We start from the raw sequence: 16287 nt of genomic DNA on the forward strand, positions 1-16287 counted from the left end.
GCGACTTGACTAACGGCCAAGCGTCCTCTGCAGCATTCTAGGGCCATCTCATCAAGCTCTTCTTTTTTAGCCTCAACCTCACGGGGCGCATGCCTTTGCCCTTCAGATCTTTGGTCTCCCCGCCACTGGTGGTACCTATACCGCGGCGAGGACCTTGGCGTTCAGGTCCCAAGGCATGCTCCCAGCCAATGAGAGGGTTGCGTCTGCGGATATTATGCGGTACCCGCAGACCACCCTCAAAGCAATCAAGCGCTGTGCCTTCTGCAGAAGAAGGGTTGTAAATGGGTATTTCGCCGAAACAGTAAATTTTCTGTGTCCAGGCAGGCGAACACATGTTTTTTTATATCTATATGTATAAAACTATTTTTATGGGAAAGTTCATCAAAAGTTTTATTTGTTTTTGCTATTACAATAGCAGAAACTACAAATAATACCGTAGAAAAACTTAATCAAAAGTCGTTTTTCTAATTTCCTTGTTATGTCCATTACTGTTGTTTGCCAAAATGAAGGCACATTATAACAAATTGAAGCGTAATTTCATTCTAATAGCACTCTCTTTATATTTGAGAAACGTTTGGCTATCGGAAAATAAAAACTTTAAATGTCAAATACTTAAAGGAAGGAAATAAAGTGAAGTTAAGTTCTTGTCCGAGTCAAAAGTATAATTTCCCTGGGTCTTCTTTTCGACCATTGTAGTAACGAAACGAAAGAACTTAGAATGTAATGCACTGCAACGTTACACTCGGCCATTTCATCCCAAGAGGCCATCGAGGCAGGACAGTACTACGTTGATCAGTTTCGCGACAAATCGCAAAAGTAGGTCCCTCCTTGGGTTTTTGTTTACTAAAAAGTTAATTTCTTTGGACGGTTTTTTGCAGCCAAACAATGGATTAATTTTATTGTTTATTTACACAGATGTAGTGTCTGTAGGGGTAAACCCATGATTTAAATAGTAAATGCATAGGATAAATAGGTTTTTGTCTGTGGTGTCTTTTAGGCATAAATCTAATTTCTTTGGCCCTAATTTCCTTGTTTTCCGTGGCATAAAATGGCCTAGGAAATTATAAAAGACCATTTTTAATTCGGCGTAAAGTCAAATTTTGAGTATTTCTTTATTGGAATAAGTTTAAAATTTACATTTTAAGAAATGGGTATCAGAATAGATATAGAACAACTTGTTTTTAACTCTTAACTCAATCTACTGAATTTATCTTCCTTAGTTGTATAAAAAGGTCGTAATGATACAATATTCATTGGTATGTTTGCTTGCGAAGGTTCACAAAAATGGGTCGAACAAAAAAAAGCAAACCACAGAAGAAAACTTAGAGAAAAAAATTTTTAGAATAATTTCCTTGGCTACCAAAAATTCATGACCTTATAACTTTGCTTCTAAAACGAATTATGACACCCCTTTTAGATATATTAGCTTAGTTTTTGCTACTTAATATAATGGGAAACTAAAAATAGTTAAAAACAAAAATATATTTCGTACCAAGGAAATTAGGCAAAATTGACCATTTTTGGCGAAATACCCAAATAGTTTACTATCCCATTAAACTCGGTCGAAAATAAGATGCGTACTTTCATGCACATCATCAGGTTCATACTGATAATCAGTCCGATTAAACTATCGGCCGATAAAAAGTCTGCAGTCTACGGGGATTCTAAAAGATATTATTGCTGCTGTTGACTTTAGTGGTTTACCCTACATCGGGGCATCCGTAGTCAAGAGTTCTTTGCGCATGGAATACTTATTGTTTTATGGATGCACCCCATTATTATAACGATAATGAATTCAATTAAGAAGAAAATAAGTTAATTGAAGTATGGGTTATTTAATGGGTGGGACAGAAATGAATTTTCAAAATGTAATAGTAGATAAGGATTAATTATTTTCATTGTCATTAAATTTGTTAGATCCTAAATCATGTTTTAATCGATAAAATGAGTTAGGTGGAAACAGATTTCTTTTAGCTACAAACTACTTTACAGCTAAGTGAAAGGCGCCGAAAAGTACAACGTGTTATGACCGCGTTCGTGTGACCTAATTTTGAGAATGAAGAAAAATTAATAAATAATAAAATATTATGTTAAAATAATATTTTTTTTGAACATGAAATGATTAAAGTGTAAATAGTTTTTGGAATGATTATTTTGCACTTTCATTAAATTCAATTCCATATTTTTTATACATGGCAATACCCAACATCTCATTATTGTTCTATCAATTTAATGTGTTATTAAAATTTTGTACGATTATTTTTCATCAAGGAATAAAAGTCCAGATAAGATAAAATAAAACTGAATTTAATATTGTCAGAAAATTTAACAAAATAAAACTAAAAAACATTTTCTATTTTTTTAGCTTGCAACAGTAATTTTAATTTTGACAGCGCCAACTAGTGGCCAATTTCCGAAACTTCTTATTGATATCTTTCGCTCTATGTTCATGTTGTAACTTTCTTGTTAAAATTTGTGTTACTTGCTGACAAACCTAATGTTTATTGAATATGTGCTCGTGTTTGGTTTGTTCTCGGATATAATGAATTAAAAATCACGTCTCAATGTATATGTTATGCGGCAAGTTCCTTTCAAACCCAATGACATTAGATGAACTCGATGTGCGTTTTGGCCATTTTACTTGGCTTGCGTTGGTGATTCGTACATAGTCACGTGACCAAAGTGGTTTTTGGATCAATGGCGCCAAATGTCTGTTACAGAAAATGTATGTAAAATATGAGGTATTTGAGCTTATTTACATTATTATGGTGAAGTTCGTTATAAGTTTTTACTATTAGTCATACATTCACAGCTAGGAAAGACGGGAATGATGCGTAGGGCTCATGTCAATCTGGCAACAAAACAGTGCTGCTATCTATGTTGTCAATTTTGTTATGTAGTCTCTAATGGAGACTACCAGATAAATATTTACGGTTAAATAAAGAAGAATGGAAATATCTTAGCAGTAATAAAGAGTTCTGTGAGTGCATTTCGTTTAATTATGATTGGCGCAGGAGCCGTGCGCCGTGGGTACTGAAAGCGTCTGTCCCGCCGCTATTTACTCGCGCTGCTCGGCAGTCGCAGGCCCGCCATACATTTTACTCGTGCTCTAAGTGAAACGTCAAACGGGAATTCTAATTATTTTCAATATTATTCGCTACAAATGTGTTGCAAACAATCCTATGTGTGTATTTATGATTATGGTGAGGTAAAATTTTGATATGATTAATAATTACCTGTGTCTAGTAGCATTGTCGAAATCTGAATTGACATTATTGTTCTTTACGTCAAAATTCCCTTTATCGTGCCAATTAAAAAGAAGAAGTATAGGTACTCACTAGAAATTGAATAGATCTTGCATTTTTTCATGTTAGCAGCATTGTATTTATATCAAGAAATGCACTATTGTTTATCACACTGTTTTGTTGTTAGCTGTGGATCTGGAGTGTCAGTTTGACACAGTAACCATTCGGATTCGGTGGGATACAGTCCTCACATTATTTTAGCTTCAGATTCGCACCATTGAAGCCTTTATACAGAATAATAATAATGTCCTGGCTCAGTAAATAGTGAACTACATGGGTGTTATTTTTTTTCAGGTTGTACCATTTGCATTATTCAATATTAAAGTGCCATCATGTAGTAAATGATGTGACATTTTACACGATGCTACTGCCGCGTTCTAAGTGTAAAGCAGTAGTTGGTTCGTGAACATGTAGGTTGTGGAAGTGCTAACAGAGATGTCTATGAGAGGGAATAAGCGAGCAACTGGGCTGCGTGGAGAGTCCAGCCAGCCAGGCACATCCAAGGCAAGCCAGCCAAGCACATCTAAGGCTAGCCAGCCAAGTACATCCAAAGCTAGCCAGCCAAGTACATCCAAAGCTAGCCAGCCAAGTACATCAAAGGCTAGCCAACCAAGTACATCTAAAGCAAGTCAGCCAAGTACATCAAAGGCCAGCCAGCCAAGTACATCAAAGGCTAGCCAACCCAGCACATCAAAGGCGTGTCAGCCAAGCACGTCTAAAGATTGCCAGCCAAGCACATCCAAAGAGTGCCAGCCGAGTACATCCAAGGCGTGCCAGCCAAGCACGTCCAAGGCGTGCCAGCCGAGCACATCGAAGGACTGCCAGCCGAGCACATCCAAAGCATGCCAGCCAAGCACATCCAAGGCTTGCCAGCCGAGCACATCCAAGGCAAGCCAACCTGGCACATCCAGGCAGAGTCAGCCTGGCACATCCAGGCAAAGTCAGCCCAGCACATCAAAACAGAGCCAGCCTGGCACATCCAGGCAGAGCCAGCCCAGCACATCTAAACAATGCCAGCCTAGCACATCCAAGCAGTGCCAGCCTAGCACATCTAAATGTGAGCCAGGTCCATCTGGCACGTCTAAACGCCGTAGAGCAGAGCCTGATGACTGGCAGCTCAGACCAGATGTGAAGATGTCGTCCATATACAACAGAAGTGCCTCTGAGGCACCAGCAGAACTATTCAGGTTTGTGTGATTTTTTGGTTTAGTGCTGCTGCTATGATTTATCTTATGGTTACAGAAGTGTGGAACTGGTGTTATGTTAAAATAAGAGTTTTAATTATCTTTAATAGCTATTAAGTTTATAAGATATTTGCTATATGCGAAAATTTTATTCATATTTGCAAATGCCTTTTTGTGTTTGGTTTCCTAAGTTTTTGAAAAGGAATTGAAAAGCTAAAAGCTTAAGTATAAATGAATTAAGATGTACAAAAAAACAAAACTTGAGATTTTTCTCAGTAACTCCAGTTTATATCATAACAAGTTAAATATTACCATTCTTTGTTGACACAAGGCTATTTATAGTGTTCTACAAGTTGATCAATTAGTTAATAAGTTAAAATGAGAGAAGGGCATAATGACATTTTAGTTAATAGAGCATCAGCAATAAGCAGTGCGAATGTAAGATTGCAAAAAGGTACAAAAGTTAGCTTTAATTTATGACACAACTTTTTAGAATTATCTATAGATTACTAACTTTAAAATAACTTTATATTTCTAAGGGTGGATTCGACCAAACAAGAGTAAATATTAATCTCAGAATAAATCGTCAGTTAATTCACATTTCATTTTAAAACTGTCAATGTGCCAGTTATACCAGGAGTTATTCTAGGATAAAAGTTTGGTTGAATCGGGCCTAAGCTATGCGTATTTTAGTCATTAGTATTTTATGTTTAAGATTGGTATTAAAATTAAATAGATAATACAATACATTTTAGAATTCAATAATACAGATATTCAGTGGTACTTACACACCTTACAAATGATTTATTGCTATCATTGGTTCTAAAAGTAAAAACTACTCTTCAAAATTAGAAGTTTGTGATATATGCAATGAGGGCTATCGTTTTTATACTTAACAGTTGGCACCCCTGGCGATTGACAGGACCTTACTCTACAGTGGCGCCATCTTGATGAGTGCAAATACGATAGTCCTCCTACCACTTTAGCGCTCACCAGTTGGTGCCACTGTCTTCGCTACTAGCAAGTGACAGGACCTTACTCTACAGTGGCGCTAACTGGTGAGCGCTAAAACGATAGCCCTCATTGTGCTGTACATACATTTACTATTATTTGTGTGTACCACTGATTTGCTGCACATAAATATACCCCCCTCAATTTAATTTACCTCCATTATAGTGAACATTTTCTATTCAGTCAATAACTTGTGATTGTTACAGGGGGTATATTTAATCAAAAAAGTAATTAGTTAATTAGACAATTAAGAAGATTAGAATGTTTTATTAAGTAAATATAAACTCGTTATAGTAAAAATGTGATAATAATATGCTGTATTAACTTAGTGAATAGTAATTAACTTTAGTGCATTTAGCGACTTCTTCAAGCACATGTTCAAATCAATTTGTTTAAGTGTAAGTTAACTCCAAGGTAAGACAACTAATATCACAATTTTGACAGATCAAACAGCATCACTCCACATTGTCATAAAAGTAAAATACATATTTCTAGACTTAAAAATATTATTCGTGATATTTCATCATTCTTTAAATTTTTACTCCATTCAGTCTTACTTTAAGATAAATTAAATAGTTCAAATCCAAATAATTATTTCTTAGCTGGAAATCTAAGTCTCTAGGATGAAATATTATTCCATTTATAAATTTCTGAAACTGAGTATACATATTATTAGGAACAAGAACTAATAATAAGTCTTTATCTTTGCCGATTTTTGCCGATTTTTTCTTTAAAATGTATGAGTTTTAGTAATTCAGTAGCTATTATTCCCATTATTTATTTTTAGGGTTCCTTATCTAGAAAAGGAAAAAGCGAAACCCTTGTACCACTATACTTATAGCTCTTTGTTGTCCATCTGTCTTATCAACAACTTTTTTCTCAGGAACGCGTGAGGTAGGTATCTAGTGTAACCTATGTCTGTGGTCCTTTGTGGTCCTAAAAAAATCAAGCTTCTAATTTAACTCAGCCATTGTAGCCCTATTTTCTAACACTTCGTAAGGGAATCAACACCTAGAGGTTACTTTCCATAGACCTATAATCATGAAAAGTTTTGTATTGTTATCCTCAAAAAATCATATTACAAACTAGCAATTGGGAAGCTTATCGCGATCTATGTTGATGTATGGAGACAAAATTTACATACTCAAAACGGAACCCTCCGTGCGTGAGTCCGACTCGCACGTGACCGGTTTTATTACTTTCGAAGGCGATTTCAGGGAATTAAATCTAGAAATAGTATTTTAATATTATTTTTACCAATACAAAACGGCAATTTCATAAGTAAAGACTTTTTATCATAAACGGCATTGGCAGTGTTGCTTTTAAAATTGCATTATGTTATGCTAGCGTAGTGTTGAGATCTTTAATATCAAAATTAAATAAAGTTTCAAAATAATACAAACTAAAAATCAAAGTGATGTCTATAATAAAAATGATATGCGTTGAGCAAGCGAAGTTACCCTTTAATGTATACCAAACGCCTATGCTGGAAGGACGCTTTTGCGTTGGGGCTCTTATCCTCCTCATTACTACTTCTTCACTTCACTCAAAGGTGGGTGTCCCGATATGATGAGCATAGATGAGGAGTATTTACAACGCGAAGGTCGCGTTAACGTCGAACGATGACCGGTTACTAGGAAGAGGAGCATGCTATGTAATGCAATCATGAGGATGGAATAATTTCAATGTCACAGGAGCTCATATGGCATACATTAGTATGTGGAGGACCTAAGAGCCCCTGACTAGCGTTCCTTACTATGCTATGCACAAAAATAATTGACTGGAAATGTTCATCCTAGCGAATTTAAACTATTTTGCTTCAAAAATAGGTGTGATGCTGTTTGTAAAAATATTCAAAGCCGATAATAATAATAATTATTTCGTTTATACTAATCCAGACATTGAAAAAGACAATTCGCTTTGTAATTGTGTATTCGCTTCGCAAAGCATAAAGTGGCTTAACATGCATACTTGATAGCATTAACTTTAACTGACATATTTACATGATTTTAAGGTTCATATTTTTAACGGACACATTAATTCAAAAAAGTACATGGCTTTGAAGGTTTTCATGTAAGAAATGTGGTATTAATTATTGAGTAATTGGTGCACATCATAGTCCAGTGTAATATCAGTATTATTGCACTCAAACTTGCATCTTGCATTTTTTTTTATTAAAAAAGATGTATTAAAGTACATACCTTTTAACATTTCAAGCAAACAAATCAACTCAATGCATCAAGTAATTTTCTTTTCAATATTTTTACTTTATATAAAAACTATTATTTAAGTAAACTAATAGATAGTACCATAAAAAATATTGCTACTTATTGGTGTGAAAAATTTCAGCGGACTGTCTTAGCAATCTATTAAAAAAAATGTATTCTAATTGATAAAACCATACTAATATTTTATTGCGAAAGTAAGTCACCGAACCAATTTAGAGTGAATTTAGTATGGAGATAGATTTCAGGGTTCCATACTTAAAAAGAAAAATGAAACCCTTAGAGGATCACTTTGTTGTCTGTCTGTGTTTGTTATTTTCTTTTATGCACAGAAACTATGGAAGTATCAAGTTGAAATTAAAATCAAATACTTGTCTGCCTCTTGTAAAAATCTTTAAAGTCAACGCAATTCAAATATACAACCATTTGAGCGTTATTTTCAAACACTTCACAGGCAATTCAAAACCTATTGGGTACTTTCATATAGAGATGGGTTATACTAGGTAAATTTGCTTTTACTAGGTGCACCTATTCCTAGTATTTATAAATACTCGATCCAAATACCTATTCCACCTAGTACGTAGTAATTTAGCATACTTGACGCGACTAGTGCGGACTAACCCACGTATTATGACTTTAAAATACATTTTTTTTTAAAAGATACAACCGTAGTAATAATGCAATTTCAAATTGAATAATAATTCCTCCCTTCATACTTCAACAGGCTTAGGACTGTCAACTTAAAAGTTGGTGTATTTAAAAGATATCAATTTCATAAAAATATTTACATTTTTTTTTCTTATTTACATGAATGGTTTGACTACGTTTGTGTGCGTTTGCTTCGTCGCGCTCAAATTTGTTTGGTCAGACAGAGACGGAGTGAATCTCTACGTTCGCACATAAGCTTAGCGAGAAATACTAGGTGCGCGTAATACACGACTACGGATTACGCAATAATAACCTCTATTGCTTTGACGGTAGGGTCGGAAATCGTGTAATTTATAAAATACTAGGTGGATCAAGTATTTAAAAAATTGGAATAGGTGCCGCCTAGTACTGTAAAATACCTAGTGTGTGGATCTGTTCTAGTAAATACGTCTCATCTCTACTTTCATAAGACCTAGAATCATATGGCAAGAAGCAAGGTCTTACAAAACAAATGAAGGAGAAAATGTTCAAATAAGAGTAGTTTCATCAAAATCCGTTCAGTAGTTTTTGCGTGAAAAAGTAACAAACATGTTGACATTCAGACATCCATACAAACTTTGGCATTTATAATATTAGTAAGAAGATATTTACAAGTGTGATTCTCTTGGTGCGGGAGTCTTACTCGCACTTAAAAGGTTTTTTTATGTAGAGGGTACGCATTATTTCACTTTCTGTCACATACCGAACTTTACGGACGAAGTCACGGACAAAAGCTATACCTTCTAAATCCATAAAACGAAATTGCTCTTTACTTTCATAGTACAACAAAGAATTATTTTAGAATTCAATCAAACAGAAAATTATAGACACAATAAGGATGCACGTCTACTGTGATACAGGTGACGCAGGGTGAAGCAGAACAGTTGGCCATCAAGCAAATCAAGGCCTTATTCTGTGAGCATAAGGTGCATGATTCATTGATGCGAGTTAAGCAACCGGCTAAATTGATAGCGGTAAATGAATTATGCACTGTATGCCCGCGATATTAGTATCTCATTCGCTTGGCATTGATGTTACTTGCGCTGCGTCGCATGTATCTCGTAATTAGGAATTACAGAATCTTTTTACAATAGTGAAATCAATGTAAAGCGTAAGTTCCAAGTTTTAAAAGGGATAGATATAATATATTTTATGCCTGGGTGTCGAGTCGATTTGGATGCATTTTCTAAACAAAAAGGACCATTCGTCGAATCTACTATAGTTTGCAATTCTGAATTTTGAGTGGCATGATGCACGAACAGTTAGCAGCAGATGAGCTGACATATTTTCTAATGAAACGTCAACAAATGCTTTACAGGTGTAAGGGAGATTTTGGCGAAAACGCTAGGTGGATCTTATTTCCCAATAATTAAATATTTTCTTTACTAGAGAATTGAGAGATTGAAAAGTATCAATCTCTCAATATATGACTGATTTCGGTGTGCCAGAGTAATTTACATTTTTTAATCTTAAAAACATTATTTGCAGTCTTCGAATCACATTTGCAGAAAAAAAACATTCTAATTCGTAATATTGACAAAATATAATTTGTAAAAACAAGCTAAAGAATGCAACTACATCTACGAAACATGATCTGAACTCATCGTTTTCGCCAAAACCTCACACGTTGTTTACCAGCGACGTAGGTTTGCGGTGAGTAAGAATATAATGTAGGATGTGTAGCTGACTGCGTACCTGCCAATTCCAGGAAAGACCTGATCAGCGCCATGAAGCTGCCAGACTCGGAGCCACTGACGCCGAGCGAGTACTGGATCATCACGGACACGTGGAAGCAAGACTGGGAGCGCGGCGTCCAGGTGCCGGTGAACCCCGACTCGCTGCCGGCGCCCGTCGTCCGCATCATCGACAATCCTCGCCCGCCTGACTTCAAACCGTTCAAGCTGTGAGTTACTCGAAATCATTCGCCAAAATACATCGATCGTCCGTGCGAAACAACCCCCCCTACACAAAGTTACAAGCCAGTTTTGAATCTGATACTGTTTTTTGTATGCAGCCACTGCGCTCTGGGAAGCGACTCCGATTTTAAAACAGATGAAAAGAATGCAATTTTGTATAGGGGGTCTGTTACTAAAGCTATTTATAACGGATCTCTCTTTGTCTAAAACGTCCAATGTTGACGAGATCTTATTTCTTTGCATGTATACATACAGTAGGGTTATTTAACATGCATGGCTTTTAAAAAATATTAAACCATCAACAAGTAACATTTACCACATTTAATATTCATCATCAAAGTCACTTGAAATTCATGCCAAAACCACAGTGCAATTAATGGCACAGCGCATAACAACCGCAACAGGAGAGTGACGCGACAACGCCAAAACTTATGCCATGTTTTAGCTCCGCGATCCACAGGTAGAAGTTTAGGTTAGGGCTAGATTTGTGGTGATGTGAGAGCTCGCTGAAATTTCATACTGGCTACGAATTAATTTATTTTGGTTCAGAACTTTACTTAATCACGGAAACTATCTGCTGAAAAGGCGATTAAAATTGCTAGACAAACATTTTTGCTAATCTAAAGTGTTGTAACACCGAGGATATGGATGACTTAGTCTTAAATGGCAGGAAAACGAAAGTAACTCTTTAAGTAACTCGTTAACTTTACATTTAGAAAGAAAAGACTGACTTTGCTGTGATTATTATCTTTTCGTAGGGTAACGGGCATCTACATAGGTTATTTTAAATGCAAAGTTTTCATGAAACCATCCCAGCATCCTAACAGAAAGTGTGAAATATTATTGGATGTGTAATTTTTCTACTTTGTATGTTGGGCAACTTTCCACAACTGTCAATCACTGCACAACAGCATTTCTGATGATTGGGTTATGTTACATGATATAAGTCCAATTTTTAATGACGATTTCAAATATTTGATTGAAATGTCTGTATCAGCTCTGGTTAAAAAAAATTGACACTTGGGTCTTTTTGTAAAAAAACACACTTTTTTAGAGATGTACCTATTTTATGAAGTTGTTAAGTTGAAAAAACTTTCTTTTATTTGACTTCCTTGCTGTAGCTGTAGGCAGCCAGCTCTTCTGAATGCTTCAACAGCCAGCAGTCAGCCATCATGTGTGCATTCCAGTGGCCCTGATAGCGTCCCTCTATCGTACGAAGGCCCTGGTGGATTTGCTCGCCATGTTCTTCACTTAGATCCTTAAGAGTTGTGAGAAAATTGTTCAGGTGATTGCGAAGAGAGTGTAATTTGATGTTTAGTCCTCATCCAACCAAAATAACATGCTTGTAAGTGACTCATACGTTGTTCGATGTGTAAGAATAGTAAGATTTTTTCGGATTTTCCAAAAATAAAATGAATATGCCAAAATAACTCATTCCATGTATTTTCTGAAGACTTTTCGGGGTTTTTCCAACTATCTGGAAAAAAGCCCACATTGTTCCGATCCACAAAAAATCTTCAAAATTAGAAATTATTAATTATAGGCCCATCTCAATTTTGAATACACTAAGTAAACTCCTTGAAAGAATTGTATACAACAGTATTTACTCTACAGTTACAAGTGGTATATCACACCATCAGCATGGTTTCTTGAGGCGTAAATCTACCACCTCAAATCTGGCTGAATTCTGCAGCTATGTGCTGAGCGGTATGGAGAGCGCCGGTCAGGTTGACGTGATCTACACCGATTTCGAAAAAGCTTTCGATCGGGTGGATCACGTCATCCTACTCAGCAAACTATTCGAATTGGGAATCCGTGGGGATTTGCTCAGGTGGGTTAAATCTTACCTAACGAACAGGTCTCAAGCAGTTGTGGTGGGTGGTTTTAAGTCTGACTTTGTTCAGGTTCCATCCGGTGTACCGCAGGGTTCGCATCTTGGCCCTTTATTTTACTGTGCGTATGTGTACGTTTTCAAAATTCCAATCACCTGCTTTACGCTGACGATAAAAAGGTTTTTACGAGGGTATCGTCAATTAATGACTGCATACAGATGCAAAGCGATTTGAATAGACTACAGGAATACTATAATGATAATAAAATCACAGTCAACATCAGCAAGTGCCAATGCATTAGCTTCAGCCGTAAAAAGGAAACTTTGACATACCTATACAGCTTTAATGACATGATAATAGAGAGAACGTCCATTGTTAGAGACTTGGCATTTATCTTGACTCAAAAATGTTGTTCAAACAGCACATAGATTACATAGTTAATAAAGCTTTCCGTAATCTGGGCTTCACAATGCGAATTTGTAAGGCGTTTAAAAACCCTCAAAGTTTGAAATCTGTATATTACGCATACTGTCGTAGCATCTTGGAATACGCTTGTCCCATCTGGTCTCCTCAATACGCTAAATATAAAACTAGTCTTGAAAAAGTTCAGAAATTGTTCGTTAACCACCTAAACTTTAAGCAATCACGGCGTTGCGAGGGCTATGTAAAAGACTGTGGCCATTTCAATCTATTACCTCTTGAATCTCGACGCGAGATGATTGACATGTGCCTACTGTACGACATTCTGCAAGGCAATCTAGACTCACCCAATCTTCTATCGATGATCAGCTTCTGTACCCCTAAATTTCGGACTAGACACACCCCGCTGTTGGCCATACCCAAGCATCGTACCAACTATGCCCAGAATAATGTTATGACTCGTTTGCATAAAACATACAACTCTAAGTATAAACACATTGATTTCTTTAATGTGAGTAAGAGTACACTGAAGAAGGAAATGAGACATATTATTCTACAAGTTAATGCGCCGGGTTCCTAGAAAACCTAATATACCTATCTATGTGTTCTGACCACACGGTGCATCTTATACCTACCTAACTCAGTGATCACGTTATTGTGGGATATAAATATATATAAATAGGGACATTTAAGGTCTGCCTAATTAATGTTTAATTGTTTTGATGTCTTAAGGGTTGTAATAATTTACCCAAATTTACTTATATTTAAATTTAATTACACTAAGATTGTATAACCTGAGCGCAGCGATGTTCAATCATGATTATTATTTTTAGGCATGGTTGAGGATGCAGCGCTTATTGGTACTCATTACCTGGTACTCATTACCTGATAAAATGTAATAATGTACGAACTTATTTAAGCAGCTAGGAAACTCTTTAATTGGCTTAGATTTAATGCTCATCAAACTAACATGAATATTGTAAAACAGCTGTTGAGTTTCTGAATAATAAATAAATAAATAAATAAGACTTAAAGATCCTAGATCTCTGAAATGATCGTTTAAACCATCTTGGCTACCTACATGGTTTTGAAATTTTCGGGTCACATTCAAAGTCTCTACCACAGTGCCAGTTTTCGCCTCAAAATCCTGTGAAGTATCAGCATGAGGTTCAAGTGACTTCTTAAGGTTGAAAAGACGTCTACATGCCAAACGTATGCAAGGAATTACCATTTAGTTCAATTTTTTTTGGTTAATACCATTTCTGTTTAAAAATAAAAATAACAGTCGTCGCGATGGTTCAAGGGTTCCTTTCAGATCATAGCGGATTCGTACCTAAATCTACACATTGTCATATTCTTATTTGTTCACAAACCTAAAAACTCAACGCATCTTTTCCACGCCTTTTGCGGAATTCAAGGCTTATCTATTATTTCCACTGGGTCCCCAAACTAATTTTTGTGAGCTAATTTTACGAACTTTGTCACATTTAAACGGATTATTTAAACATATCCTCTCCGCAAATGAAACAAAATTGGTTTAGATCATTCACACAAACACTTCTTAATGCTACCATATTAAATTATACAAAGAAAACATAGTATTTTTTGAACTGTCGGCGAATTAAGACTGAAAGTTAGCAATTTTTGAGTGAAAGCTATAACACGTAAACAAGAGCTGCTACAAAAAAATGGAAGGCAGATTCAGAATCAGCGACGTCAAATTAGTAAACATCATGTAATGAAAGTCAATCATCAGCCAAAAGTTGCAATTTTGTTGTGCAGATTATTGATGCAGTTTTAACGTGTTTTTATACTTTCTGAGCCGGAGGCTCTTTGGAAAAAATAAACAACGTAACTTTTCCATATGAAGTGATGCCGTGGCACAGCGTTAAGTGACGACTATTAAATTATAGAGAAGTATCGCCGCGTTCATGTCGCTCGAAGTAAGTGATGTGTTGAGGCCTTCTCAATGTCAAAACGTCAGAAGCACGAGCACAAAGTGATAAAACCTATAATCCACTTATTTAATGCAGTTAAAATACCGTGTTTATAATTGCTGTATGCATTTTAACAGCTGGTCTAGTCGTCCCATAATGTCAAAATTGAATTTTGCTGCCACGCCACGCGAATCATGTCATTAGTAGCTAGTGTCGGGCGTTCATACAAATTGGCAAGCGCAATAGGTGCGAGCGAATCGCGTTACCGCGCGGGATTCGCTGGTCTTGCCGTAGATTTTGGTTGGTTAGCTCAGTTGTTTCAAAATTGTCGAAGCTTTTAGGATTATTATTTTAGACGAACAGGCAGGCCTACAATAAGTAGAATGCACCAATGCCTTGCATGTAAAAGATGTGTCTGTTTGAACAATATTTCAATCGATATTCAAGAAATATATGGTGTTATTTAACTTAAAGCATGCTAGCCAACTGCAGTGACCTTGTAATGCCTAGGTTTATATTAGGGGTGTATTTAACTAACTGGCGCCCCTTCAATTTTAGCGCTCTCAGATTTTATTATTGAATGACGGGAATCAAAACCCGTTTCCTCTTTGGATAATAGTTAACGATTATTTGCAGCCAGCTTTGCAACGTTTCAAGGGGGATATTAAATTGTAAAGTACATGCATGCATCAAAAGCTGGACCATATGGTCAGTTCACATGGAATTGCATAGTCGCTCTTTAAAAGTGGTCAACATGAAGGGAATAAGTTCATTTTGAGTTTCAAACTTGTGCGGGAATGATTATTTCGTTCGTTCGACTAACTGCACGCAGGCAGGTCATTATATCATTAACTGATAGAAAATGCACTTTCAAAGTTGTTTAAAGAGCTTCGGTTTTTGAATAATGCATTAGTTTGAGTGAGCTCTTTATGACTTTCAGCTGTTAGGTTTCGCAGGGTTGTTTATTTAGTCGGTGGTTGTTGTGACGTGTGTTTGTTCTGCAGGCCGAAGGACAAGTACATTCACTTGACGCGGGACGCTTACTACCAGCCGGACAAGCACTGCCTCAGCACTACGCCCGCAAAGGCCGAGGCGGCTTGCGCGTACGACCTCGACGCGGCGGACACCGCGTGGTTAGAGCTGCTTAACCTCGAGCGAGCGAGGGCCGGCCTCTTCCCCATCAACGAGGACCAACTCGAGAAGGTCATCGAGGAGCTAGAGGTAAGTACTCGTACTCCTTAGTCACCGAAAGTCATCAACACATACGCATAATCTTATTGTGCGACAAGATTGGACAAATCGCCAGTGCACAAATTGCCGGATCTGAATTGTGTAACCGCTGAACGTATGCGGTAATCATTCTTTCCTGTACGATTTGCAAGGTCTGGATTGTGTTTGATAACAAAAATAAACACACAGAAGACTTATTTTTCGTCTTAGCTGTAGAAAAATTCTTAGCAGTAATTGAACCACAAATTGCACGTCCTAAATGGATAATGGCTTTAAAATGTGTTGTTGTACGAAGTTCATCATCATACCTCCTAACGGTCAGAGATCATAATTGATTAATAAATAAATGTACTCCCATATCAAAATTGTACACGCGAGTGTTGTCGTTATATCTGTTTGTTACTCCAAAGGTCACTATTAGAACTAGAAGCTAGAAATAGAACTGATGATGATGGCTACGATCTCCTTCATGTCCACACGAAGCCTCTCACTAAGCTCAAAACATGGCGTGCATTCATTCAGTTAATACAAAGTGGAGTC

At 36.6% G+C, this 16287-nt stretch overlaps 1 protein-coding gene across 3 annotated transcripts in view; it reads left to right on the plus strand.

Moving 5' to 3' along the window:
• The first annotated feature begins 2326 nt into the window (after window positions 1-2326).
• LOC135086645 (PHD finger protein rhinoceros) overlaps window positions 2327-16287 on the plus strand; it is a 44177-nt gene continuing 30216 nt past the window's right edge. The window contains exons 1-4 of one of the 3 annotated variants that reach the window (XM_063981399.1): window positions 2327-2980; window positions 3600-4492; window positions 10121-10315; window positions 15522-15738. In XM_063981399.1, the coding sequence (XP_063837469.1) occupies window positions 3741-4492; window positions 10121-10315; window positions 15522-15738 (1164 nt within the window). In that variant the 5' untranslated portion in view covers window positions 2327-2980; window positions 3600-3740. The remainder of the gene's footprint in view (window positions 2981-3599; window positions 4493-10120; window positions 10316-15521; window positions 15739-16287) is intronic. The other 2 variants (XM_063981400.1, XM_063981401.1) reach the window with 2 other exon arrangements.

This window comes from Ostrinia nubilalis, chromosome Z, assembly GCF_963855985.1.
Source record: "Ostrinia nubilalis chromosome Z, ilOstNubi1.1, whole genome shotgun sequence".
NCBI classification, from domain to species: domain Eukaryota; kingdom Metazoa; phylum Arthropoda; class Insecta; order Lepidoptera; family Crambidae; genus Ostrinia; species Ostrinia nubilalis.